Source organism: Pipistrellus hanaki, assembly GCF_964339955.1.
Source record: "Pipistrellus hanaki genome assembly, chromosome: 4".
NCBI classification, from domain to species: Eukaryota; Metazoa; Chordata; class Mammalia; order Chiroptera; family Vespertilionidae; genus Pipistrellus; species Pipistrellus hanaki.
Window position 1 is genome coordinate 58,093,017 of NC_140506.1, and position 27,841 is coordinate 58,120,857.

At 40.9% G+C, this 27,841-nt stretch overlaps 1 protein-coding gene across 4 annotated transcripts; it reads right to left on the reverse strand.

The window, feature by feature from the left end:
- Positions 1-368: 368 nt before the first annotated feature.
- Positions 369-27,249, reverse strand: NREP (neuronal regeneration related protein). Of its 4 annotated transcripts, none has more exons than XM_084880672.1 (5): positions 27,175-27,249; positions 26,541-26,582; positions 25,117-25,183; positions 6,492-6,569; positions 369-2,110 (listed from the first exon to the last, which is right to left on the reverse strand). In XM_084880672.1, the coding sequence occupies exons 3-5, from the start codon at positions 25,129-25,131 to the stop codon at positions 1,985-1,987; spliced, it is 219 nt and encodes a 72-aa protein (XP_084736798.1). In that variant the 5' UTR covers positions 25,132-25,183; positions 26,541-26,582; positions 27,175-27,249; the 3' UTR covers positions 369-1,984. The 4 variants fall into 4 exon arrangements, with proteins under 4 accessions (XP_084736798.1, XP_084736799.1, XP_084736800.1 ...); XM_084880673.1 differs by lacking the exon at positions 27,175-27,249 and adding an exon at positions 27,004-27,073; XM_084880674.1 differs by lacking the exon at positions 27,175-27,249 and adding an exon at positions 26,825-26,997 and having other exon boundaries at positions 25,117-25,178.
- Positions 27,250-27,841: the final 592 nt, after the last annotated feature.

Consider the following 27,841-nt stretch of genomic DNA (forward strand, 5'->3'; position numbering starts at 1 on the left):
AAATAAAAAGAACAGCACAGAGTAATTTCTAATGGTAAGGAAGGAGTAAGAGAGAATTAAGTTTTGAGGTGTGTGGGAGTGCCCTGAAAAGGGAAAAGAAAAGAAAAAAAGTGTAGAAATAAAAGGGTTTGGGTTTAATTCTTCTTTGTATCCAGAGGCAGCTCTGCAAATTCCACCCTAATGAGCTAGTGCCAGGCTCCTAATCTCTTAAAACCCTCCAAAGGGAAAATGTGTGGAAGGCAGAGCCGATTCCATCCCTTTGGATATTTGCCCCTGGGCCTACTGTGGGGGCTCCGAGAACACGTGCATTAACATGAACCCGTGAGAGCATTCCAAAGCAGGCCTTTCCAATGACGAGCCACGCCAGGTACCTTACAGCCTGTATATTTATTGAACAAATACTACTAAAATACATTGGATACTTGTCATGAGTGCATCAGTAAAGATCACATTGCTACAAAAGCCTGCATTTTCAGTACACAACTGCAACTACATAAATGCCACAGATGCAGAATACTGTTCTTGCTCTATTTACACAGCTGATAACCTATTCTAACAAAGGAGGGAGAAAGGAAATGCACGAGAACTCAGGCCAACGGAGGAGCAAGAGGAGGACGAAGGGCAGTGCATGCATCATCGATGTTTAACAGTCAGAAGCGGGAACAGTTCAGCACAGAGCTTACCCTGTCAAAGGAAGCGCTAAAAGACAGTTATATAAAAAATTAAGGTGGGCTTTCAGACTGGCTAACGCAACAACATTCCGTGAGTAGATGGTATTTCTGATTTTTTGTTTACCCATTCCACTGGGAGCAAGGACAAAAATGTAACATCTATACCTTGCTTATCAAAAAGAGTGATCTACCTTTTTTTGTTTTTTTTTTCTTTTACATTTTGCAAAGATATTTTTCCCGACCTAATATTTGGGGAAGTGTAATTTCCCTATTTCCACTCAAATGCCAGGTGATTTTTTTGGATTTTTTTTTAGAGGTCATTTATTAAAAAAAAAAGTTTTCCCATTCCCCCCCAAATATTCTTTCAAACAAAAAGAACCAAGAGAGACACCTAAAAAAACTCCTGTCCAATTATTGCTTTTTTTTTCCCTCTAAGTTCGGCAGGTGAGGCTACCAAAAGGAAGAGATTTGGTAAGTAGATTACAGTTTTGTGATTGCTCCCGCTACAGGGACTTCGGGTCCATGAGTGCCAGCCAGTGATACGTGGTCTCTCACGCTCTCTCTGACAGCATTCACTCACCCTACAATGCTGAAGAAGAAAGCCACACTGAAGACACAAGGAAAACAGGTCAATCCAGTCTAGAGAACAACATTCAGGGAAACAAGAGTACCAACACCTTCTTAGAACATGAAAATAAAAAATAACTCCATCAGAGCTACCTCGCCAAGGAGCATGTTGAAAGTCCAAAATAGCACCATTCATCAGTGTCTCAGGTCCTGTGGCAGCATCTCGGTCACTTACCACAAGGAAACAATGAGTTTCAAACTACTTCTATACATCAAAAGAGTACATGGATAAAATATAGAGATATACAGACAATTGATGAACATAAACTACTAGGCTTGTTACATCTAAATGAGAAAAAAAAAAAAAATGGGGACTCTCAGCCTCTGCAAGAAGCAGTCGGGAGCTGTACGAGTGACCAGGCAGGAGTGGACCGGTTGTGTGAGAGCAGTGGGAGTTTGAGTTGTGGAAGACGTCATCGGAGCGAACCAGGCCTGAAGGCCCACCTGTAAGGGTTGTAAACGTGGATTCACAGTGTGAAATTCTGAGCGTTTTCACTTGAGTCAGAAAGATTAAAAACTGGTTTGATGATACCTATTTGTCCACTGTAAATTCTCTAAAGCAAGGCTCAGAGTCCCATAGTTTCTTCTTATACTTGATGATTTACACAGAAAAAAAACCCCATATATGATACCATAACCTCATCAATACCCATACACCATACGTAATACAAATGGAGGTGTTACGATTAAAAAGAGTGGAGGTAACGGATGCTCGGGGGGCAGAGTTCATCGCTGCCAAGTGGAGTCAGGGAGGCAGCCTCCAGCTCTTCGTCCTTCTTGCGGTTCACTTCCTTCGGGACCGGAAGTCTTCCCTGAAGGCAGGTGGGCCCAGACACAGAGGAACACACACAAAGAGAGACACACTTAGTTATACTTCTGAAAGCATTTGGAAATTTCTGCCTTTCATCCTTGAACTCCCAATTTTTTGCAGAGTTTACACATTAAACACAGCTCACCTGAAGGTAAATATTAGGTCTGCGGGGGGTATGAAGTAATTAAACACCAGCCGCCTTGGCTTCAGCAGAAACAAGTGCTTCTCTAACGGCTTTGCCCAGCCACGTGGGAGGCAGCATTCCCCAAGAGTCGGGTTTCCAGGGACAGTTTCTAGTGTCAGGTAGGGCCTGACATGAGGCTGGGTGAGGAGAGGTGCTCACAGCGGTATTGAAAAAAGAAAACCAGGTTCAATGGCTGTGGTGGGGTAGGGCAATCGTCTATTTTCTAATATATAATAAAAATATTTAAAAGCATATCTCAGCATGTACAAATGTAATTTATATATAAGGTCTATTCTATAATCCATGTGGGCCTTGTGGTCAGAATCAGAATGAGGACCAGAGGTGGGCGTGTTTGGGAGGAAAGAGTGTGGGGTTCAGGGGGAAGGTGTTGCAGGAAAGAGGAGGATAGCATGAAACCAAGAGCAGAAAAGGGAGTCAGTGAGTTGGGACTGACTGGGGCTATTCTAAGTCTCTCATCACAATCCCAATGAGTGAGATTTTTGTGTTTCTAAGATAATCAAACCACAATGAGCACCAATGCGAAGGAGCTCTCCATAGCAACCAAACAGCACAGGACAGGACAGTGAACCCCATTTGCCATTGGATGATATAAAACAGAGGTCCTGTCTACCACAAATACATTATATGCTCCGATCAGATATGAAAGCAGTGATCTGACATATTTCTCCTTTAGACAAACCATTGATTACAGGAGTTTTCTTTGGAAAAAATTACCCATTGTGGTTTAAAAGATCTTTCCTCCCCCCCCCCCCTTTTTTTTTTTTTTTTTGGCTCAGGTCACATATTCTAACAGGACATTTATAATAAGCTGATTTGACTGGATATAAGAACTTGGATTAAAGTGATAATATTGCTTTGTGACTATAAATAATCCCTTTTCAATTTCTTAGTAAGAAGAATTCAGACATCAGGAACTTCCTAATAACTTGAAACTGAATCAATGTTTTCATCAGCCCCTGGGTGAACTAAATGTCACAAATAATTCAACTTCAAGAAGTCTTATTCACTTATAGATTTTTCATACTAAACATCTGGTGTGCCCATTTTTGTGTTTAAAAATCTCAGACATTGAGAGCGTACAACATTTTTAAGACGTATATCAAATCCACTCAGTATGTACTTAATGTTTCTCTGAGCTATGAAAATAATTTTAATCTTGAGATTTTTGGCATGCAATCCCAAGATTAAAAAAGAAGAAGAAGAAGAAAAGAAATCCACTGGTGACCCTGGTGCCTATTTTTTAAAAATACATTTTTTTTTTTATTGCTTTCAGAGAGGAAGGGAGAGAGAGAGAGAAACATCAATGATAAGAGAGAATCATTGATTAGCTGCCACCTGCAAGCTCCCCACCATGGATCGAGCCTGCAACCCCGGCATGTGCCCTTGACTGAAATCGAACCTGGGAACTTTCAGTCCACAGGTAGACACTCGATCCACTCAGCTAGACTGGCGAGGGCCTGGTGTCTTTAAAATAGTATTTGTTCCTCCTCCCCCATCAAACAGTTAGCATTCATGGTTTGAGATATGGCAAACTTAGGTTTTAGACAAGTGAAGAATTCAATGTTTCCTTATTGTCAGAGGCCAGGACGGAAGGTCAAAAGTTCATTAAGCATTATTTCACTCAACTATCCTCTGTACATGACTGCACTTCAAATTGCTAACTCCAGAGTTACTTTGTTCCAAAGTGAATATACAGAACATTATTCTGTCTCTATATTAAGTCTCAGTCTTACTAACCTGTTACCTCCCTGAAAAATACTTAACAAAATGAAATGAAGGGCTGAGTGGGATCTCAACAATTTGGGGAGAGGTTATTTCCAGGAAAAGAAAAAAAAGAACGTGAAGATTATTTCAGATGGGAATCAAAAGTTTTACTATTTTTCTCTCTTATGAGGTTCCCAAACACTCATGTCTTCATTTATTATTCATGTTCTGAGAGTCCATTATGGCTTGAGTACTCTATTAGATGTTAGGCCTACGAAGACTAAAAGAGAGAAGAAAACAGTCCCTGCTGCCTATCCTGCCCTTAACTGAATTGCTGTATGGGAGATGGCCAAGTACAACGGGATAAGGCAAGGCAATGGTGTAGCCCATGCAGGGCATATGTTACTGAAGCAACCTGAGGGGCCATGACCCAACATATCTGTGGGGAGAGGAGCTTCTGGGGAGATAAAATTCTACCCATTTTCTCTTTGGAGGCTGGAATTTATTAGATTTCAATCATTACTTCCTCTCGGTCATTAAAAAAGAGAAGAGTCCAGTCTTCCTGCCCCCACTCAAGGAATTGTAGGCTTCTAAGGAGTCACTTTGAAGGGAGGACACAATGATGTCTTATTTCTCCATATGTCAGGCCTTATAAAAATTCAGAGGAAAATAAGCATATCTTCTTCCATCGTCCAGCACATAGTGATCTCTGGAGGATTGGGAACTAGAATAATCTAGAAGGCTGGAGGAGGGGAATGACATGTCCACTGGCTCCCCCAGACCAGCTCTCCTGGATGCCCCTACCGCTGACCTACCTCAGGTTGGATGCCTTCTCTGATGATGACTGTCAGTACATGAATCTCCCAGTTACTCAATAATGTGACTTGGACCAAGTGAGTCAAGATTTATTTTTTTTTATGATTATGCAAAGATATGCTTTTCCAGAAAGAAACTGCTGAAAATAGGATAAATATATTATGCTGAAGATACTATTCATATATTTAGAGAGGAAAGAAGTTAAAATTAACAGAAGACCTCAGTTGCAGGATCCACTGTGCCAACCCCTAAAGCATGCCTCATTGTAGGCAAAGCCTGGGACCTGGACTGGCCTAAAAGGAAGGGGAGGCACTATTGGCCTCATTGAGGAACTTGCCTAGTTTTGCTGTCACTAGTATCAAAGAGAGGGTCTCAGGATGCCCACATGGGGCAGAAACTAATGAAAAGACTACACTCTCTCTTGCTCCTTCCATTATCAAGTCTCATCCTAGCTGCTCAGGAGAATTTTTCCCTGAGCCGCCCTGATCAAGAATGTCACCAGTTACACTGCTGATGGTGGTGCTATGGTGGTGAGGTGGCGGGCTAAAGGTGTGTTGTAAGTGAAGCTCCAGTATTTTAACTCACTACCACTCCAACTCCACAAGATCAGCACAAGTCTGGCTCAGACAGGGTCCGAATCATGTTGCTCATCTACTTTCCTGCCAATGATTTAAACCTTAACTTTCAGAAATTCTCTGAAAAATTAAGTGATTTAGAAGTGCTTTCTTTCAGTGCAACCTGCCAGTTAACAATCTCTTCAATTCTGGCTGCCAGTAAAAGGTAGATAATTGCTGAAACCGTTTAGTGTAAATAAGAGAGTTTTTCAAAATTGAAATATCAGTCATAGCTGGGTAGCTCTCATCATTGGTCAATTACACATATGAAACTTTTAAATGTTAATTTTTATTTTCAATGGACTCTATTTTTCTTTATTAGTTGCAAACTCAGCAGGTCAGTGGTAAAAAGTTACAATCCTCTTGCTTAAGTGATATTTACCCTAAAAGGCAAAGTCCAAAGGTATTTATAGTAAAAACTGGTAAAATTTTTTTTAAATGTTTGTGTTGGATTTTTTTCTCTTCAGAAATGGGGCTAAAATCTAAAATGTATATTTTACAATTTTTTTTTAAAGGCAGAGAATTGTCACATCTAAGATGTAAGCACAATGAAAGCATTTTACAGAACACATGTTAGGCCTAAAAATTAAAAGGAAGAAATATAAGTTTTTTTTTAATGTGCTTTCTGTTTTGATTCCCAGGTAATCTTATAAAATATCCAGGCATTATTACCAGACAAAGTTGTCACCATCTTATCCTTTTAAGATATCTTTTAGTTTGAGCATCATATTTGAGTTTACCCAGGAATGGAACAAATTAAAAAATCTGTAAAATATACATTGATTCCATGATTATTAAATGAAAATTTGCTTTGGGCTTGTCAAGAAAGGAAGATAATGTGAAATTTAAGAGTCACAGGAATTTAGGATATGATTTTTTTTTTTTTTTAAGGATACATTATTTCTAAGGTCATAATAGTATCAGATAACTGAATTAATAGAGTTGAGTATATTGGGTATTAAAATGAAAAATGGATAAATCTGACTTTTTTAATTGCTTCTACATTTTAAAATACTAACAAAATAGCAGCTTAAGGATCTTACCTTAGGAAGCCTTCCCTCCATTTCCTTAGTTGGAAATGGTTCTTGGCTGACCCAGACAGAAAGCTCTGGGTAATAATCCTGTAAGAGACATAAGAGCACACACATTTAGGTTAGGAACAGGATCCACACTGAAACCACCAGTGATCAGTGTAATGAGCTCAATCCTTCTCAAGGATCACTTACTTCCCCATGGCAACTTTAAAGTGCTGGGGAAGCCCTCCACCTCCTTCAGGCTGTTAGTGTGCTTCTGCATGTTTGCTGCACTCAGGAGAGTTCTAGCTCCATGTCTTGCAAGGCTAGGTCCAATAGAGACGGGATATCCATCACCGTTATCTTTAGCACACCAAGTGGCAGCTTCGTTGCACGACTGGCTGAGCAAACTAAGGCGCTTTCAACACAACCTATGATAAGAATCCCTACAAAGCCCCATGTTTATGACATAATGTGCCATGCACCCATCACACACTGTCAGGGGTTATCCTGATCATTTCTTAGGAGGAGGAGAGGAAGAAGCAGCCTGCGTTCTCCCGGGCCCATGCAGCCACTAACAACACCCTGCCCAGCTGAAAACAGCAAAGTGTCTGAGCGAGAGGGGCAGGGAGAGGGGCAACATCCCCATGAATGACACAGAGAATACTAGTTGATGAATTTGGGGGTTGGGGGGCAAGGGTGGGATGGGGTGGAGAGAGTGAGTCGTACTGAGGAACTCTTCTTTAAACACATATACAAGGGTTATTATCATAAGAAGTTTGCTGACCAGCTGTTCTCCGTCTCTAGTAAAGACAGGAGTCAGGGATTAGGACTTAAATTACAACTACAGATTTAGGTCAGCTGTAAGAAAGATCTTAGCAGAGGGAAAAAATGTGAAACCTACTTTAAGAAATTTAGAAACAGAATTTAACAACCTAACTCAGAGCTAATTCACATTTGTTATAAGGCCCTTCTTGAAGGGAGGGGAGGGAACTAGTTAAGGTTTCCTCCAGATCTGAATCTCTAAATGCTACAAAGAGATTTAATAAATCTCACATTTAATAAATAATAGTAAGAATCACATCTCATTAAATTAACAAACAGACTTACATGCAGTTTTTGTTTTTGAAAGCACCAAACGTGGTAGCCTAATCACTGGGCTAACTGGGAAGTTTTCAATGTCCCAGTCAATCCATTTGTGTGGAGGTCTGATGTAGGAAAGTGGATGGCTGTGTTAGTTCCTTGGGATAGTTTAACAGTAACTTTGACCTACCCCAGTAACTTTTATGGCACATCCCAGTCCACAAAGCAATTTTGCATACATTAACTAGTTAATCCTGACAAGTTTCGGCAGTTTTCGAGGCTTTGACCAGCTCCTTCTGGGAGAATTCTACTATCTACCTTGTTTGGGAAAGAGAACCACCCTCATATGCCCTTAAACCAGGAATGGGAGAAAACATGCTTTTTAAAAGGCTTAAAACAAGATCACAGCACACAAAATCCCAGTTTGGGTTGAATTTTAGAAGACCCAAGTTAGGTTCAACCATCAGTTCACTTATTATAAATTTGTAAAAATTATTACATTTCTTTGTTACCACTTTTAAAAGCATGCTTTAAGTTACCACTGAAGATATTACACATATTAATGAGTAATAAGGTTTCACTGCAAACCAAACATGTTGACAAAAATACATGTCGAAATTCAGTAGGCACATGCATGCAATGAAAAGCAAAATCAAGTAAATGTTATACCTGTGTTCTTGTGATTTTCTGTAATATTCTACTTTAGCAAAATCACACTGCTTTAGCATTTAACTTCAAAGCCTCAATTCTAAAGCCACTCAAGTCTGACTTGTAGGGAAAAAATAGTTGGCTTCTCAGAAATTATTAAACTTATTCTTAAAATTTATTTCACCAAGAACTTGCCTTTTTAAAAAGAAAAACTGTCAGTGATTTGTTTGGCCAAAGAATTCAAAACCTGTGACTGAGCAAACTTCCCCAACTACCTCAAATTTGTTCTTTTGAAACATTAATTTAGCCACAGATTTGCCAAGAACATTTCTAATTAGGCATATTTTAGTGTTTGAATCATAAAATAATCTGCATCCTTTAGGAAAAATAAGTGTCACTTTGGCAAATTCTTGTAAATTCTTCGTCTCCTTCAGAATCAGAACCTTAAGCCCAAAGAGAGAGAGGGGTCTGTTACCTTCTGAAAACCTGCCTGCCTGGTCTCTAAGAACTGAGCATATCCCTGGAAATGGTATCTAAAGGAGACACTAAACTTCCTTTTTAGATTTAGGGAAAAGGTGGTAAATTATTGGAAATATAAGCCCCTTACATTACAGCTTTGTTCCTTCTTATACCAGTGTTATTTGGAAACTTTAAAATGAAAGACTTCAGAGGAAGGATCTATGATGATTACTACCCTTGCTCTCAAATAATTCAAAATAGCTTTGTCATGCATGCATTCACCATGAGTTTGTGAATCACCTGCAATGGTTGGGGAGTGCTGGATTCTGGGGACTGCAATAAGAGAATCTAGTTCTTGCTTTCTAGTTCAAATAGCTAGCAGAGGTGACAGAGCTACTAAAAGATCATTTGAAAAGAGTGTACTATGGGCTGAATTACGTCTTCTCAAACCCCAAATTCAAATGTGTAAGTCCTAACCCCAGGTACTTCAGAATGTGACTATATTTGGAGGTAGAGTTTGTAAAGAGGTCCTTATGGGGAGCCTAATCCAGTGACTGTCCTCATAAAGGAGAGAATGACACACAGACACACACAGAGGGAAGGTGATGTGAAGACACAGGGAGAAAAGGACCGTCTATCTACAGGACAAGTCTCAGACGAAATGAACCTTGCCAACACCTTCATCCCAGACTTCATCTAGACTCCAGAATTGTGAGGAAATAGACTTCTGCTTAGCCATCTAGTCTGTGGTGCTTTGTTTTGACAGCCCTAGCAAACTCGTACAGTGCTTTAAGTGCAATTTTTTAAAAAGTATAGGTCATGTCAAACATACCAGCTGTTGGAACATGTATCAATAGACTAAAAACAAACACACACAACCAATGTTTAGCAAAACACAGTGTCAACAGAGGAAATGTGGGTGGCAGTGAGCAGATCTGGAAACGACTCCTTAGGTGGCGACTCCACTGGCTGCTGTGTCCTGTGTTTTTATCTAGTTTAGAATATTAGGAGCTGACACGGACCCTGTGATAGAGGCTGCTGAGTACTGACAACATGTGGGTCAGAAGCACGAAGATAAGTTGATCTGTCTTTCTGGAGTCCTGTTCTTGCTGGACCCTAAAGCTGTTGGTTCTTCTTGATACTAGTCAACTGATGCTCTGAAGGCGGACATATGGCTTAAACCAGTGTTTCCCAAAGTGTGGTACACGTACCCCCAGGGGTATGGGAAGAGTTTGGTGGGGGTACACATTGCACCGGAGTTTGGTGGGGATATGCACTGCACTGTGCTTAGCTGCGCCTAATTCTAAGTTCTCATGAGTAGGAGGGGTACTTCTGGATTCAAGTTTGTATTTTTTCATGAAGAGCAATTAAACTAACTTTTTTTTTTTTTTTTTTTTTTTTTTTAACTTCACTGAACTCTCTTTCTCTTTATGGTGGTGGCGTGCATCTCAGAAATGTAAGTCATCTGGGGAATCCACACGGGAATAACTCAAAACTGTTGTTTTATTAAATAAGTAAGCCAAAGTGTGCCCTAATTTTCCCAAGAGAAGTGTCCTTTTCAAAGTGTCTCCCATCTATAGATAAGCAACTGTTTGCTCTTGCTCAAGTAAAATCCTCAGAACCCTCTAGACCAGCAATTATCAAGCGGTGTGTTGCAAGAATTTTTAAAATATGCAATGCCTGACTGTTTAGTCAGGGGCACTGACCTCCTTTCCCTTAGACTGTCAAATAAAAAAAACAGCCAACATAACCATAGCTGCTGGTGTGAATGAATCAAAATTATACCTATTTTTTGTCATATCTGCAAAAAAATGTATTTTGTGTGTGTGCTGCAGGACTTAGTAACCAGATTCCGTGTGCCATGAGATGAAAAGGGTTGAAAATTGTTGCTCCTAAAAGACTTCTGTTATGGGAGAAATCAGAGAAGCAAGCTATACACGCACAATTAAGAAAACACTGTGAAAACATAGAGGGGAAGGAACATTTTGTTGTTTTAAATTGTAGAACACGCAAAGGTTTTGCTTAAATTCTGGGAAAGGTTGAGAGTTTATGCTTGTCACTAAATATATTAGTTCATGCACCTTTTTCTACAATGCTACATTTATGTCACTAATGACTATGTTTAAAAATAACGAAAATGACATGAAAAAAACCTCACATGATTTATATACACTAATCATGCTAGACATGTATTTAAATATCCATGAGCAATTCTTAGGTAAAAGCAATTTTTTACTTTCAAGTATATTGAACATATGAAACCCACAATATATTTATAGTTTAATGGTGAAAATGTACTATTTCTTACGGATTCTCTTAAATGTATGTAATGGTTGGGTACTTAACTTTCCATTGTGTGTCACAGCATACAAGTTGAGAACACAATGCCCACAGTTTTTGCCTTTTTAAGTCTTTGAAGGCTTGTTTTCCTCTCTGGATGATGCAACATAAAAAAAAATTTCATTTTTTAAGATTATAAGGTAATTGGGTGGCAATGATCATGACTTGGTAGCCCAATTAGAAAAATAAAACGCGGAGAGAATTAGAGAGTACTCCTACAAGGCCCTAAAAATGTTATCCCATTATTTCTTAACCTCTTTTCAGCTTTTCATTTCGAAACTTTATTTTCCCATAGCATGGTCGACATACAGAATCAATCTAATTGACATATCTTATCACTTCTCTATTGCAAGTAAAATTTGAATGATACCTATTACCTATTTCTAAATTTGTATTTTCCTCTACTTACTGTCTTTATCACTATTCCTTCAGGGAAACTGTTAGAGGAGATGGATCCTCAAGGGTAGGTTCACAGCTTTATTCAGAGCTTAAATACACCACACGCATATATGTTGTTTACTTAGTTGGTTAACATGCTGTCTCCAAAGCCTGCTAAGAAGATGCTGCATGGCTTGATTGTTAATGACCATAATTATATTTTCTCTCCTTGAAGGTCTATGTACTCAAAAGAATGCACACACATGGCCCTTTTATGTCTTAACAAAGATAGGGTCCACCCCCCCCCCCCCCCCGGGTAATTAGGAAAGTGGACTAGGGCAGCAGGTGTCCAACCTGCATAATTAATTCTTTGAGCAGCAAAGAAGTATATTTCATAATCTCTCTGCCAATTAAACAGTGTGTGTGTATCTGCATGTGTACATGCTCTAAGCTGCCTAATTGGCTCAGAGGCTGTGGAACCCGGTACTGCAGTACAAGGGGAAATTACGTGCACACACACACTTCATTTCTGCAAATATCCTTTGAAGTGGCGCTCTTAGGAATCTCCCTCAAAAGCCACTCTGCGCCCAGGTGTTACTAGTCATGTGAGAGGGCAGGATGTAAACTGAAACCATAAATGAGTTACAGGGATCGTTTTCTCTGAACAGCATTGCATCAACAGTGAGAGGGGCCAAGAGATGATGCACTGTCTCTCTGGAGACCAGACTTAAAGACCTGCCTAGCCCTGTGCGTGCTGCTTGAAGATGAAGCACACAGGGGAGGAAATGCACTGTAACCAGAAGACAAAGGATAAACAGGCAGAACACTGAGCCACTCTGGACGTTCTGGAAAGCAAAGCCAAAGTGTTACTTGGTGCGCATGTTGGCAAACCTTCTGGTATGGGAACTAAGTGGAACATGCAGAGACCTAATTTAAGTGCACACAGGTGTGCACGTGCACACACACACACACACTCACACACAGGAGCTGGCTGTAGTGACAATGGGTAATTACAGAGAAAGCATTAAAAAACGTTCTCAGCCATAAATGTCCTGTTGCCAGAAGGGACAGGAAGGCCTTTTAGGGCAGCGCTGTGTTACAACATGCGCTGACATTCTCTGCTTTTCCAGGGCCTGACAAGCTCTCAACCAGGAGGAAGGGGGTGGGGGTGGGGGGTACACAACACAGCTCAAGGAGGAAGGTGGTGATCCCTTGCAGATTAGGTAAGCCCGTTGGCATGAGCTGGGCTTTGGGTGCAGATGTCCGCTATGGGCACAGAAAATACCCCCATTTTAAAAAATATTGCAGAGCAGGTTATGTTACTGCCCAACATTATGTGTCAGATGTGGGTGTCTGGAACAGGCTGTGTAAACTTAAATGCTGGAATCCTCCAAATTCACGCTGCTCGCGTGAGGCCACGTGGAGAAGCCACTGGTGAATTTGTGGGAACCAGACAGCTAGAGGGTTGTATTTCTAAATCTCAACGAGGCAGAGAAAGGAAAAGGAAATCTCCTGGCAACAAAACGAAAGTGTTTACATGTGAAATTAATTGTCAGCACAAAGCGCTTTCAGAGTCACTCTGTTCCACAATGTAATCCTCGGCTTGTTTGGCTGCCGAGTCTTTTAAAATTTGATTTCTAAGAATAATAGCAAAGACTTTCAAGAAAAGCAATGAATCAAGTCGGGAGCAAGCCACGGAAGGTTAACAACATTGCCTAACTTTGCTTTTTCACCACTATGTAAAACAGCTCGCTGGGGGAGTTTTGGGGGTTTTGGTGGTGTGTGGGTCAGAGCAGGGTGCAGCAGCCACCGGGTAATCCGAGCATGGTGAACAGGTCAGCAGCAAGCATCTGTGCTGAGCAAACCTCTTATCTCATCCCAGCCTCATTCCTTTCCAAGAGGAACGTGCTGAGCACAAAACAATCCACCTAAAGACTCCATAAATCCAAAAAAGGGAGTTACTGATCGAGGAATTCTCAGATTTCTGCCAAGACTCCCTCCCCTGGGCTGGAGGTCAGCCGGGTACAGTAACAGAGCCAAACTGTGGACTGGACTCCAGGAATCAAGTTCACACTTCAGATCTGGGCTTTTAAATGGGCGACTTTTTCTTTTCAGTGACGAAGACAAAACAAAGCACAAAGAGCTGATAACAGCCCAAAGCGAACCAGAAGCAAAAGTACAAGAGTGAGGCCTGGAAGCCAATCTCATAAGGGATATCTAAGAAGAGATTTTTTAAACAAAGAGGAAAAAAATACAGCAACTTTTTAAAGCCCTGGCTTGAGATTAAGCAGTTTGTGAATGAACAATAAAAAGTAAAGGCCATGAAACAAGATATTTGCTCTTTTCAGCGGAAAAAAAAAATACTGGCCTTTGTTAACTAGCAGGAAAATGAAGAAAAAAGGCCCCTCAAGCATTTAAGCAGAGCATAAGCTTTTCCTGCCTTCCTGACCTCACCAAATATGTTAATAAAATCGTCTCCCTCCCTGGAGTGAAACCAGAGTAAATATTTACTTAACACGTCTGAGTTCTAAGTCTGGACCACCTCACTCCCTTATATAAATTGGTTTTCATTTGTAATTAAGAGTTTAAAAACACCACATTTTGTAATATTTTTCCTACCTTTAAGATAAAAGGAAAGGAAGAAAACTCTATATTGCGCCCTCATACGACAATCTGCACTTTTATTTTGAACTGTATAGTCTTTGCCACAAATGAGAATAATGCTGTTGATATGCTTTCCAATACTAGACATCTGGAGATAGCAGGACTTTTTCCAAGCACATTCCAAGGTTAATACGAAACAGCTAGACTTGCTTTTATTAGCTGGTTTGAATAATTTTAAGTATGCTGGGTCTCACCTACAAATAAATAGTTATAAGAAGTCTAATTTCTACTCACCAAGAATACTTTGTTTTCTTTCCTCGTGTCCTAAAATGACTGTGCTAACCATTAAAATCTTATGAAAAAATTTCCTAACAACTTGGAAAAATATGTCTTCAAAAATCAGATTTCTTTTGTTACAGTCCTCAATCAAAGGCTAGTGAGATATGTATAGACATACAGATTTTGGGTTTTTCTTGATCTGAGACAGACAGTTGCTATTGATAAGTTTGTGGACATTTCAAAACATTCCCCTTGCATACATGTGCAAGATGAGCTTTCCAGAAAGTGTGCACTTCCTCCCAGAGTGCTTGTTCCAAAGGAAACGACTCACTCCTTCCATCACTCGGCGCTCCCTCTCCGCTGGCAGCTGCGACCCCTCCGCATTCACCAGGAGTTGCTCCACAGTCCAGTGCTTCTCTCGCACTGTCCTTCCTGGTCACAAGCAGAACCCCAACAGATAACCGAATTCCGACAAAAAGTGGTCATTGTGGAAGGGTGTATTCAAAATGGGGTTAAATCAGAGTCTTGGTTATTTCCTGAGAAGTTTGCTTTTAAAAGAAGGGAAAATATCTCTAGATCTGTACCCCCATGCTCCAAGTACTCAAGTCACAAAGTGGCCACTAGAAGGCTTCCAATAACCTATTCTTCAAGAAAACGGGCAAAGACTAAAAGTGCAAGAAGAACAGAATAAGATTGGGATGGATGTACCTCTGCACACCATCTGGATTTTCAACCCCACTGGGTGGAGCATGGTCCGAGAAGCTGTTGGAGGGAGACGAACTTATTAGACCAGAGAGGCAGCGTGTAAACTACTAAGAATGGTGACTTGGAATATAAAGCAAATTTAACCTGACTCCATTTGGAAAGTTTTCATCAATGCTGTAGAAACACAGGTAGTTCTAAATTGTGGTGTTCTCTGGCTTGGAACAAACAGTATCAGAACACCTGATCAATTTAGTAAAAATTCACGTGACCAGGTGAATTATTTCTCTGATGCCAATTAACAAATTTAATTGAATTTCTGATTGAATTGATTATGACAGTATAGACAGTCGAGCTTTATATAATAAAATTAAAGTTTAAAAGACAGTCCTCATTAAAAAAAGGGATAGGCTTAATGAAGATGAAATGAAAAGATGCAGAGACATGGCTCCCAGACCTTGGTAACAAGATCAGAACAATTTAAGATTATATTATCGAGAAGTGAGCAAAATATCCAAGGCTTAGGTCATTAGACCCAAGGCTCCACAGGGCAGCATGAAATGGAAACTCAGTTATGGTTCAGAGCATCCAGGCATTGGAAACAGTCAACTCTTGGTAATTAAAGATCAAAATTATGAAGAAGGGACCAGAGAAGATGTGGGCAGAATTTCTGATGCTGTATTAACTGAATTGGCTGGGTATAAAATCTCATTTGTCCAACAAATGAAGCAATAAATATTTACTAAGTACTTACTTTCTGCAACATATTGAATATTTGCTAGGTAGTTTTCAGTCCTATAGAATGAACATCTTATTAAAGAATATGTCCCATTAGTTTGAGCTAGAAGTATGAAAGTAGCAAAGAAAACACATTAAAAAAACCAAAAAACGTTTTAGAACTAAGCCACCAAATCCAGGGACATCTATTCGGGAAAGTAATGGGCTAGTTAATTCATCTTTTCAAATTCTAAGTCCCTTACCCATACAACTGTAGTCCCTGATATTGCCCGTTTCAAATAGTGGGTCCATTTCCTGCACAGTATTCATTCTTCCAGCCGGTATTATATCCCTAAAATGCAGCAGGCACTAGACTAAATGTTCAACCATGTGCTACCATGTGCACATGCATGCGCGCGCGCAACTGCCTGGCAAATGTGCAAAGAACAAACTTTGAAGTCATGACCCCAATAGCATTTAGGGTAACTTTCTCTACCATGGCACTGCGAAGGGAAAGACACAGTATATTTTGGAAAAGTGCCATATTTTTCCATGTATAAGACAACCCCCCTTTTCCAACCCAAAATCAAGAAATCAATATTTTAAACCTTTTTTCCTGGTTTTCCTCTTAAGGCCTTCTTTTTTTTTTTTTTTTTTTTTTTGGCATCTTAAGGAGTTGTTCTTCCTGTTTTCTTCACTGTCTGATCATACACTCAGTGGGAGGAGGTCCAAATTATCTCTCTGCACCTCTATCTCCATGCTCTTTTGCATAGCTGATTACAATCAATTTGAATTTTGCAGAGTAAGAAAATTGCTTACCGGTGTTTATCTTTTTATTTTTTGACATCTTTATGGGTTCAGAGCACTCCTGTCCCTATTGCATCTGTGCACACTCTACCTCCAGCTGCAATTAGACATCAGCTGACATCAGTAACAGTAAGGCTCGAGATTAAAGGAAGTCTGATGGACAAAGTATGGGCAGCTATGCACCGGCATGGCTCTCTCTTCAGCTGACTTCCATGTGTAAGAAGCCCCTCGATTTTCAATCTATTTTAGAAAAAAATATATATATAGCATCTTATACACCAAAAAAAATACGATACTTAGAAATAATCCCTTACTTGGGCTCATGTTTATAAGCATCTTACTCCATATATTTTTATCCATCTAACTACTGACTATAGACCTTCCTTGACAGTTCTGAATGCTGACTGCCAAAGATGCAATATCTTCTCCTAATTCCTACTCTTTCCGGTCCAAGAATAGGTTCTGTGTCTGACACTAACTTTATCCAATGAATATGTCCTCAAAATGTCTAGACCCATTTTAAGCACAATTTGTGTCAATTTCTCCTTGTTCAGCCACTGGACTGCAGTACTTTTCCCTGCTGGAATGGTATCAAACACAATTCAGACAGGAAGGCTGTTACCTGCCCCAGTCATCAAAGGACAGTGGTGTGTGATGGTGATCTGAGTAGGGCCTGAAGCGGAGAAGGGAGAAGAGCTAGAACTGGGCAGCCATGCCAAAGCTTCCGTGCACATTATGAATCCCCCCCTTGTTTTAGTTACTTATTAAATGGTATGAGTCTCTGGCTTGTTTGTTTACTTGTTTGTTTTTTTACTGGCAATGGCTATTCAGCTGTTCTCCTTTCTTTCCAATCAATGGCTCTGGTTCCCCATTTCAATTTAAAAGGGGCAAACGGACCTTCTTTTCATTGGCGATATTCTCTTATGATCTCCTTCTCCTTTCTAACCGTGAGCTATATATTTGTATTTTAGTCTATAAAGGATGAACACTGAAAAAGCAGCCTAACATCAAGGGTTTAAAACCATCTCCAGCTAGATAATCATAATGCTTTTAAGGCAAAAAGCTTAGATTGAAAACCATTCTAAGGTAATAACAGGCAATAATTTTATTTATGAAGATTTCATTACCTTGTGAAACTGGAGTAGATTTTGCTCTACTGTCATGAATACCTCAATCAGATTACTGAGAGACAAACTGCGGAGCTGCTGGGAAAACACCATTAATAACCTCGTGCATAATGGCGCTCCACAGCCAAGGCTTTGGATGTGTGAATCTATTCTGAAACGAGATTCCTCTTTCAGCAGACCAGACCAAGCTAAGTGTGTGGACCCTCTCAGGACATCTTCTCTCTAAGCAAGTGTTAAAGAAGGGAGCACTGAATTTAGAAGTTGTTTTTGAGGTGTATTTAGATTTCATTTAGTTCCCCTCCCACTCCCCCACCATTACCACCCTAACATTGAGCCTTCTGAAGTGTTCAGTGAGAGGGACCTTTTAGTAGCAAATGCAAAATCTGTGTGTATCTATATATTTCATAATCTGAAAGGTCTCAACTCTGCAATGTGTTGGACAGTTATAAATCTCAAGGTGAGCCACCTGGTTCTGCTCCATGCGGAGCTCCGTGGTATATCCATGACCAGGAACTCATACGGTTATTCCAGTCATTTACGGACCACTGAGGATGTGCGGGATCCTGAATAGGTACTGGAGCAGCTATCAGAATGGTTCACCAGTACGGAATCTGTTCCAGGGTCCTATCAGACCATGCCAATGAAAGTCAGGGATTCCTACCACTTTGTAGAAAGAACTTCACTAGCTTTCCCTCTCAATGAAGACACTTTTCCACACCTAAATTCACCATCCTGCTAATAGAGGCAAAGGAAAATGAGGCATCACAGCCTTAATTGCTACCAAAGAGAGAATGCTCAATTACTAGGGTTCAATTTTCTGATTTCAAGTTTCCAATCTTGGAAGGTAGAAAAAAGCTGCAGCTATAGGTAGAGTGTTGGAAGTGTAATGAGTATACAGAGGAGCATGAGGTGATTCCCGTTGGATGTACTGGGGTGAGTTTCATAAAGGAGTTGTCACTTAAATTCGGTCTGGAAGAATAGCTTTGTTTTGTCAAGAGGAGCATTCTTTCTAGGACTGAGTAAGCAGAGGCACAGAGGAGGGACTCCTGGGGCATATTAGAATGACAAGTGGCTTGCTTCCTCTAAGAAAATATAATCCATCCTGGCTAGAAATACAGTATTAGTTCCCATAGTTCCTGGCATGGCTGCCCAGCCAAAAAAAAAAAAAAAAAAAAAAAATTTTTTTAAATTTAAATTTCTGGAGGTCTAAACACAGCAGTTGGGGGAAAAAATTGTTTGAAAGTATGAAGTGGGAGTAGGCAGAAAGAACTCAAGGAGCAATGCTTATCTATGTCACTTTTATTGAGAGACTCGGTGATAAGTCAACCTCATCTGATGGGGCTAAAAGAGCGAACAAAATCATTTCATGTTGAAAATCTTGTAGCTGATGCATCATTCTAAGATAGGAGACTGCGCTCTATCCAGAAATTTCAGGAAAAAAATCCTTTTTGTTCTTGGCTTTCCCCAAATTTTGCATATCATGGGATGGGATTCCCTTTGGATGGTCACCAGACTACTGACTAAATTACCAACAGCCTGTAGACCTCAAATTGTAAACAACTTTATGATGATGGTGTAAGTGTTGGCTTGAATTTTGAATAAGTATGTCTGGCTACTCAGGAAGAAGTGGAGGGAGAGAGAACCAGCTGGGTACATGCGGCTACACCCAGCTCGCCTCCCAGAAGGGAAACACGCTGCTGCTGCAGCAACACCGTCTCTGGCCAAGCAGACACCTCTGCATTGCTGGGATTTGCCAATGGCAGTGCTGCCACTTCCACAAAAGAAAAAGGTTAAGTGCGCTCCTTTCTCCCATCCAAGTCCTTCTTCCCGGGAACCTTCCTTCTCTCCAGCACTCCACCCAGGCCCAAAGGCAGATACGCAATGAAGTAAGAAAGTAAGTTTACATTTCACCTGAAAATGTATGTGAGTGTATGTGCTCCTTTCTGTTGGGCACAATCAAAAGGCAAAGAACCTGGCCCAGCTTGGAACCTTGAGTCAGAGCCTCTAGCCATGTCTAAGATGCCTGCTCAGCAGTTTCCTAAGACTCACCTCAAGCCCTTGACTTCTAGGTGTAGTATGTGAACTCTGTCCTTGATCGCAAATAGGCCCTAAGTGGTCAAGGACATTCCCTACTGCAGTAAAATGCCTATGCTCACTCTCACAGGTATATTTCTAATGGGTTCTATTTTTCTGGAATATGCTTCTCTCTTATCTAAATCTACCCACATATCCTCAATTCTTCATTCAATCAACATTTATTAAGGATTGGCACTAAGCTCTAGGAATAGAAGGCATAGCACATGTTCTCAAGGAGCAAATAGCGCACTTCTAGGTTTCAAATTTTGTGCCAACTCCAACTGGTTGCTAATGATGCACTATACTGAAGATTTTGAAATCATATTCAGGCTGAATAATAATAATAATGACTCTCAGGGTTGATTAGCAATGTCTGCCACAGGTGTAGCAAGAGTTAATGGTGACATCTAAGTCATATATTTGGCATCTCTGGGTCTTACTTAATTTCTATGTCTTTAAAAAAAAAAAAAAAAAAGCTCTATAATCTCCATTCCCCAGTCCTCAAGCACTCTTCTAGGTTATACTATATTACACTGTTAAGTTTTTCATGCCTGTTAGTCTTCCTTCCACATCTAATATGAAAACCTACTGAGGGCACAGAGCAAATGTGTGCTCTCTATAATACAAAGACCTGAGTGCAAATAAAATGCTCAAAAGATAAAAACAAACAAAAAACACACCTTGTTCACTTGGCATGGGATCACATGCATAACCTTATTGCCAACTCTTCTTGTCTCTTCAGTGCTTTCAGACACGGCATCTTTGTGTCCTTGATATCATCTTCAAAACACCACAGAATCAGAATATATTGGAAATACTAGTACGTGAGGACTTTACATTTCCAGTACTGGGGTCCTTGTGCTACAGGAAAAGTTGCTGTGAGCTTTGAGTGCTGCAGCTGGATCAAACCTAGAGAGCTAGCATCTCACCAGGTTGCTCAGAGTGGCATTAAAAGCTGCTAAGGGTGAGCAATTGCAAGCCACTCTTTTTTGGCAAGTGCTTTTATGGCTTAACCACAATTTTTTCCTACTCCTGTTAATAAATTATGGATAATAACTTGTTGTGAAAACTACAATAAATTTACATCAACTTCCTAGATTTTTAGAAGGTAGAGATACACATGACTTCTAAACATGATTAAGTCATTAACAATAAATATATCCAACTTAATAAATGTTAGCATGCATAGATCAAATAGATGTTGATCTTCTAACATATATTTAATACTTTATTAAGCATTGTACATGAAACTTATAACCCCTCTTGATGCCTATAATTTAGGTGGTCAATGAAAGAATTGCATATGACCCAACCAACAAATAATGCAGGGAGGTATAATTTAATGTTATACTCTGGTTAATACCAAGTCACTGCTACTAATAACTGAGTTGATATTTAGAATTTAGTTTGCAAGCCTAAATCCTTGTTAATACTTAAATCCTAAATCATTAGAGCTGCTAACATTTGCCATGCATTAGAAGATCAATTTCAAAATCACTATTTTTGAAACCACTGAGATGAGATAGTCTTGAAACTACCCCTAAATGCAAAATATGTCTAGAAATATCCATTTCATATAAATTTAGACCCAATAAATCATATTTTCAACAGCCCTAATTTCTACAGACATGTGCTGAGATTTATGGTTAACCTGCCTTCCAGTTCAAAGCAAAGGAGAAGTTTAAAATTGGAATATTTTAATATATCTTGATCAACCAAGATGACAAGTCCAAGTGCATTCAATACATTTTCCTCTGGTATATTCTAATTGGATTTGCTGATAAAATTTCTTCCTTCTAGTCTCTTCCTGTATAACAAAGGAATTATTCAAATAATTCAGGCAAATCTTTCCCACTCCTATATCACTCCTGCAAGATTTTAAGTAACCAAAATGAATCAGACAAAAATCAAGTGGGGCTTTTTAAAAAAAGCATAATTATTCAGATAATTATCTCAATCCTCCATTTCACTTTCCCTGTGAGGATAAGGCCTTAAAAGACTTTCCAGCCAGAAACAGCACTAAGTAAAATATGTGCAAAACCAAGGAAGTTACACTGTTTCACTCTAAGACTAATCTTTAGCCAGTCCAATGTAGATGAATATTTAATGTATTAAACTAGACATCTGGAGGTTACTCATATTCATATTTTAGAAGTCTATTTTCCCTATTTTAAAAGTATTCATCTTAGGATTTAAAATAAAGTGAATTCCTTCAGTGTATTTATGATGATCTGATTTACATACAAGTCTTTAAGAACTGTATTGGGTTAAAATAGAGTGATACTCTGAATGGCTGTTTGTATTCAAAGATTTTTGCTAACATACACCCTCTCCTGCCTGAATTATCTATGTAGCTCAAAAGGAAGCTAGACTGAAGTTAAATCCAGATAGACCATCCCTGCTGTCCTAATTCCCCAAACAATTCCCAATTCTCCCTCCCCCTTACAGTGTGCTGAACGGCCTGGAAAAAGAGAAGATAGTACCATATACAATTACCCTCCCAGGAACTTTTCAGCATCCCCACACTGGCAAAGCTACTAATAGAACCACATCCCTCCTCAATCGTTGTCTTTTTCTTTAAACAGGAAAACCGTATGTTAGTGGAGAGATTATTCAAAGAGTCTCCTTGTAAACCCATGAATGCCACTTCACAGACCACAGAAAGCAGAGCTCTCTGAACCATACAATGGAGTCAACTCATCTCTTCCAAAAGCTCAGCAACAGCCTTAAAGAGAACTTAAATTGTTCCAATTCCTAGGTCTCTGTTAAAACAGAATGAGCCCATGCTTTATGCCACTGTGAGTCCATGGCACACACAGACTCAGTTTCCTGCAGAGCGTAGGCATGTTGAAAATCAGAACTTAACCTTGACATTTTTCAAACTATTCAATAAAACCATCTGTGCATCCTGAAGTATTTTCTTCTCACTGATGGATCAAAAGCAGGTAACTTTAAAATAAAACACTTAAGTAAATACCACGGACCCATACAAAACAATACTCCTGAGTTGCACAATCCCAGGTGCAATGTAACCTATTTAAGTGGCACCTCCTGGAGTTGTGCTTAAGAGGGTCCCATGCACAGCATACAATGTGATTGGTGCTTCTTACAGCTAGCAAAGTGGTTGTACTTTTTGATAATGCAATAGGCACTCACTCTAGGATTCATGAGTGAATTTTCAAATTATTGTGAGGCATCATTTTAGAGTATGTAAAATGTCTAGCTATCTTGGAATTCTTTTAGGGAAATGAGCCAATTAAAAATCTGTATTTGGAATAAGACTTTACTAAATGGGGTAAATACATTGGCTTTAGATCTTCTATAGTGTTTTAAATTATGCAAATAAATAACATGTTTAACAGAAAGGGCATTTTATATTTTCTAGAGGTAGCCAGGTGTTAAATCTGCTTCCCTAGCAGTAGTTTCTATTGCATGTGGGCTAAGTCTTTAAGTAAGCTAATTAGAGATCAGCAAAGTAATTTCAGTTTTAATCAAGGAAAGAATGACTTCATTTTGCCAAAAACTGAGAAAGTAGGAGTACAAAACATGCCTAATATCAGTTTTTTAGGAACAAAATTGAAATTTTTTTTTTTTTTGCATTAATATGTACAGAGATTTTTAAGAGCTCTGACCTCCCGGATGAGAGAATTGCTAGAAAGTTACTTGGAATCACCCACAGACAATAACTGTCGGTGGTTTCATTTCAGGCAATGGCTTGTGCCAAAAGGAACTGACATCTTGATGAAAGGATCACCAAAAAGTTGTAAGAATTTTTCCATGAGTGAAAATCCTTCCAAGAGCAACAAACTGTGATTTCTCATTCGGCCACCATACATAAATGACAACTGTAAGAAATTAACAACATGTAATAAAAATTTGAATTTGCTCTTCTGCATTCAAATCATTCCAACTTTCATTCTCAGCTTTGGCTCACATGCTTGCTTCCCACAAAGCTCACTCCACTCACGGTTACAGAAACATGATATGTCTTGAGCTTGATCTATAGGGGTTTTTTTTTGGCAGGGTCAGCAGTTGAATTTATGTTTAACCAAACCGGTCACCTGACATATTACAGCCATCTATGGTGACACAGAGAGTAAGGTTCTGGGTCTGGGATAAGGTGATGTGGCAAGTCCCGGTAAAAGATAATTAAATAAACAAAAAAAAACAACTTTGCAGCAGTTTATTTTATTACCATCCTGGTTCTCTGGGACAATGGCTAATTAGGAATGTAATATGAAGTTAGGAACCATCGACACAAAAAAAAACCTTAAACGTTTAATTATCTGCTCACACCCTTGTCCCTCTACCTCGAGTCTCCTTGATTTGATCATTATTAAAGTCCAAGCAAGAACTATTTTATTTGGTGCTTTCAAAATCCACCTGTTGAAATGACAGGTGAGGCATACACAAAAAAATAAAGAGCCTACTTGATAATAGGATTGAAACTGAACTCACTTAATTGCTTCTGATTCATTTTTCTCCTTGGAAGCTTATATTTGGGTTGTGCTCAAAGAAAACATCAAGTATATCAGATTCAATTTTGATTCATTAAATTCCGCCCTCATTAAAAAAAAAACACCCTAAAACTAAATTTGGAAATCACACACTCTAAGTGGCAAAGGGGTGATTTAAAGAGGAAAACATCTGCAGGAGGACACACTATACTTATCTGAAAAGTTTCATGATATTTCTTTTTTTTTCTTTCAATTCAACTTTTTCCCAAAGAAGAAAATTTTCATAGAAGATAAATATACTTATTTAATGTGTATTGCATCTAATTCTTTAATCAGCCATCAAACACTCAACTGCCTTCCCTGCAGATCATAATGCTTGTTAAATGCAGTTTCCCTTTCATTTAGGGGAGGAACATGCTTGACTTCTCAAGCTGAGCATGTGTCTCTCATAAGTCGACAAAGAAACAATGCTAATTATATTTGAGATGCAGTAGACAGAGTGCATGAATACAAAAGTCCATGTTCTTCATGTATATTGCTCATACGGACAGCAGACACTATAGCAATTTGATTAGCTGGACACAGTCGCCTACTTTTTGGGTATGTCCTGGCTCTCTAACATAGAACCCATTGCTTTGTGTGAGCCCTGCTGCTGTCAGCCTTTCCTTACATGTCACAACACATCACTCTCCCTAAAGAACAGAACGGTTTCTGTTGGTTCAAGTTAAATAAGTCTTCACTTCTGAAAAAGGGATTTCAGTTTTCTATGATTGAAAATCAAAAGATGTAATTCACCACATCCAATTCATATAAATTACTGCGCTGCAAAGCTCCCACATGCTGGAGATAGAAGCTTGTAAAGGTCAGATGGGGTAGGAACAATGAAGGGCTGGGGCGGGGTGACGGTGGGTGGCTGACATTTATATGGAATAAAGACAGGAATGAGACTGAGAATCTCCTTGGATGACCAGTTCTTACCATTTTGAGAATCATAGCAGCCTTGGACCTCCACCCTCCCTCTCTTCAGTCCAGGGAGACCACCAACCTGCAAAATATGTTTAAACACAGTAGACAAATCGCCTCACCACAGGTCAGCAAATGAAGAATGCCTGTTTAGAGGTCACAGACAAATAACCACTTTCTGTGGTTAAGATAAGTTACATGCAAATTACTGTTACTGTAGGGGGGGTGGGGGGTGGGGGGCTACGGAGAGAGCTTTCCCCCCCGCTGTCTATAGGCTGAAAGAGGGGACAAAGGAATCCTTGGTACCTGGCTTTGCAGAAAACCCTGGGCTATTCTTAGTGTTTGGTTCATTTTTAAACTGCAGTTCAAAAGCTTTAGCAACTTAAAAGTAGAACCAAGTGATAAAAATAGATTGTTTTCTGGCTGCTCTTTGTTCCCAGACATACTACTGGCGGTATATTTGCAATCAAGACAGCAGAATAGGAATTAGCTTTCCACCGTGTAGTGTAATGCCTCAGAGTGGATATTTTTGGAAATGGCACTGCATTACATAACCTTCCGTGTTTAGGGGGGGAAAAACTACATTGGGGGAAAAAAGTCAGGAATATACACCTCATGCCCTTCTCCCTAAACAAATCAACATTAATGCACAGACCGCAGTGATTTTCCTCTCAGCCTCTAGGTCATCACAATGCAATTCTTTTGTTAACGTAAGTTAGGACAAAAATTAAGATGAATGGAGAAACTAAAAGTTCTCCAAAAGGGTATCATAAGCTCTCAGAGTTCTCCTATGTTACCATATCTACATATAAGTGCAAATCCAGATTATTATCATTATCAACCAAAATGCAGTGATCTATTCTTAAGCCGCCCCTTCTTCCCCCCAAAGTTCAACTGCTTTAAAAGAAAATGCAGGAAAAGGGTGCTGGAAGACTGAATGCCTCCAAAGACCCTTGGCGGCAACAGCAGAGCTGGAAGAGTGATAAAGTGTAAAGATGGAAGACACAAATTCGTGGAATAAAAGGGGGCGGGGGCGCATGCCGCAAAGTGCATTCGATGCAAAGAAACAAAAAAACAGTTCCCAACCATCCACTCTGAGCTTTATGAGCGAGAGGAACAAAAATTAACCGCACCAAACAAGCAAAAGATTAAAACGTTAAAACAAACAAAGCCCGCCCCTTCCCCAAAGAATTCTCTCTTGTGCTTTTTTTTTTTAAAGCCCAATGTAAATTTCAGCCTTCATGCAGAAGGTCCAAAAAAAAAAAAAAAAAAACCCAGAATTTCTGCAAGGTACATGCTTCAGCTCTAAAATGTAGAGGGAAGAAGAAGCATGAACTCTGCAGGGTTGAAGGGTCCGGGCTAAGAGTCTAAAAGGCAAGCAATGGACACAAAAGAGAAAGCAGCGCTCCCGGCCGGCGATGGGAACGGCAGATACTTACAGACAAAAGCCCCGCTCCCTGTGCACGCTCTCCTCTCTACACCTGAAACACAAATGTGGATGAAAAGGGGCATCATGCTAGAAAGACAGCTGGGGGAGGGGAGGGGAGGGGAGGGGAGGGGAGGGGAGGGGAGGGGAGAGAAGGGCATGGGGAGGGGAGGGGAGAGGAAGGGAAGGGGGAAAGGAAAAGCAGGGAGGAGGGGGCAGGGGAAACAAAACCCAAACCCGGCTCCACTCCCAAGAAGTGCAGCCCTGGACAAAGAGAAGGAGGGGAGGTCTCCCTGCCTCGTGCTCTGCCTTCAAGAGAGTGTGTGTCTCTGTCTAAGAGCCTCTCTCGCCCTCCCCGGCTCCGCGGCCGGTGTGCTCGTGAACAATGAGCTAATTCTGATGGGGCTGGCGCGGCGCCAGCGCCCCAGCCTCGCAGCCGCTGTGCTGCCGCGGCGGCGGCGGAGCAGACTGCTTACTCGGCAGGAATCGGCCGCTCGGGGCCCCGTCGGCGGGCGGCCAACGTGCGCGCACCCGGCCCGCACCCCGCGCCCCGCGCGCCCCGCACGCCCGGCCCGCCCTCCACTGCGCCGGGCGGCCCGTGGACAAAGGGGCCTCCCCGCCCCGCCCCCAGCAGGGCGCACACCCACCCGGCAGCCCGGCCTCCCCGCCCCCCGCGGGCTCCTCCGCCTCGACGTGCGGTGGCTTTTCAGACAAATAAGGAGGCGGAGGCGGTGGAGGAGGCGGTTTGGGGGCGCGCCAGGCGAGAAGGCGGCCAGGGCGCTGCACGGCCCGGCGAGCTGCCAGGGCGGCGGGGGGGCGCGGCCGGCGCTGTAATCATAAACCCGCGGCAGAGGGCATCTGAGGGAAAGGGACGGCGGCGGCCGCCTCCCCGGGGCCAGCCCGTCCTGAGCGGAGCAGGAAATGGGGCCGATGGTGCACACAGACACACAGAGCCCCGGGGGTCCCCACAGGGACGCGCCCCCGCCCGCGGGGAAGCCCGGCTGCCCCACGCCCGGCCCAGGGGCCCCAGGCTGCGCGCGCACACTGGGGCATACGGGGGCACACACACTGGCACACACACTGGGCGCGCTCGTGCACAGGCTGCAAGAGCTGAGATGGGTGTGATCAGCCCAACACACTTCCCCTGTGATTCCTTCTTCCCTGAACGATTTAGCATGTTCTCCATTCCCTGCCCCACTGAGAAAGTACTTTTTAAAATCGAAGATTTTTTTTTAAAAAAAGTCATCTTTCTTATTTAAATCATCTTTCTTTCATGGTCACGTGATAGTTCAACATTTTGCTATAAACTGCCAA

What these genes read in the sequence shown, in the direction of transcription:
- NREP (XM_084880672.1), bottom strand. An exon ending in TGGAGGGAAGGCTTCCTAAG is followed by an intron (nt 2,111 to 6,491) that starts GTAAGATCCTTA and finishes ACCTGCCTTCAG; the next exon opens with GGAAGACTTCCGGTCCCGAA.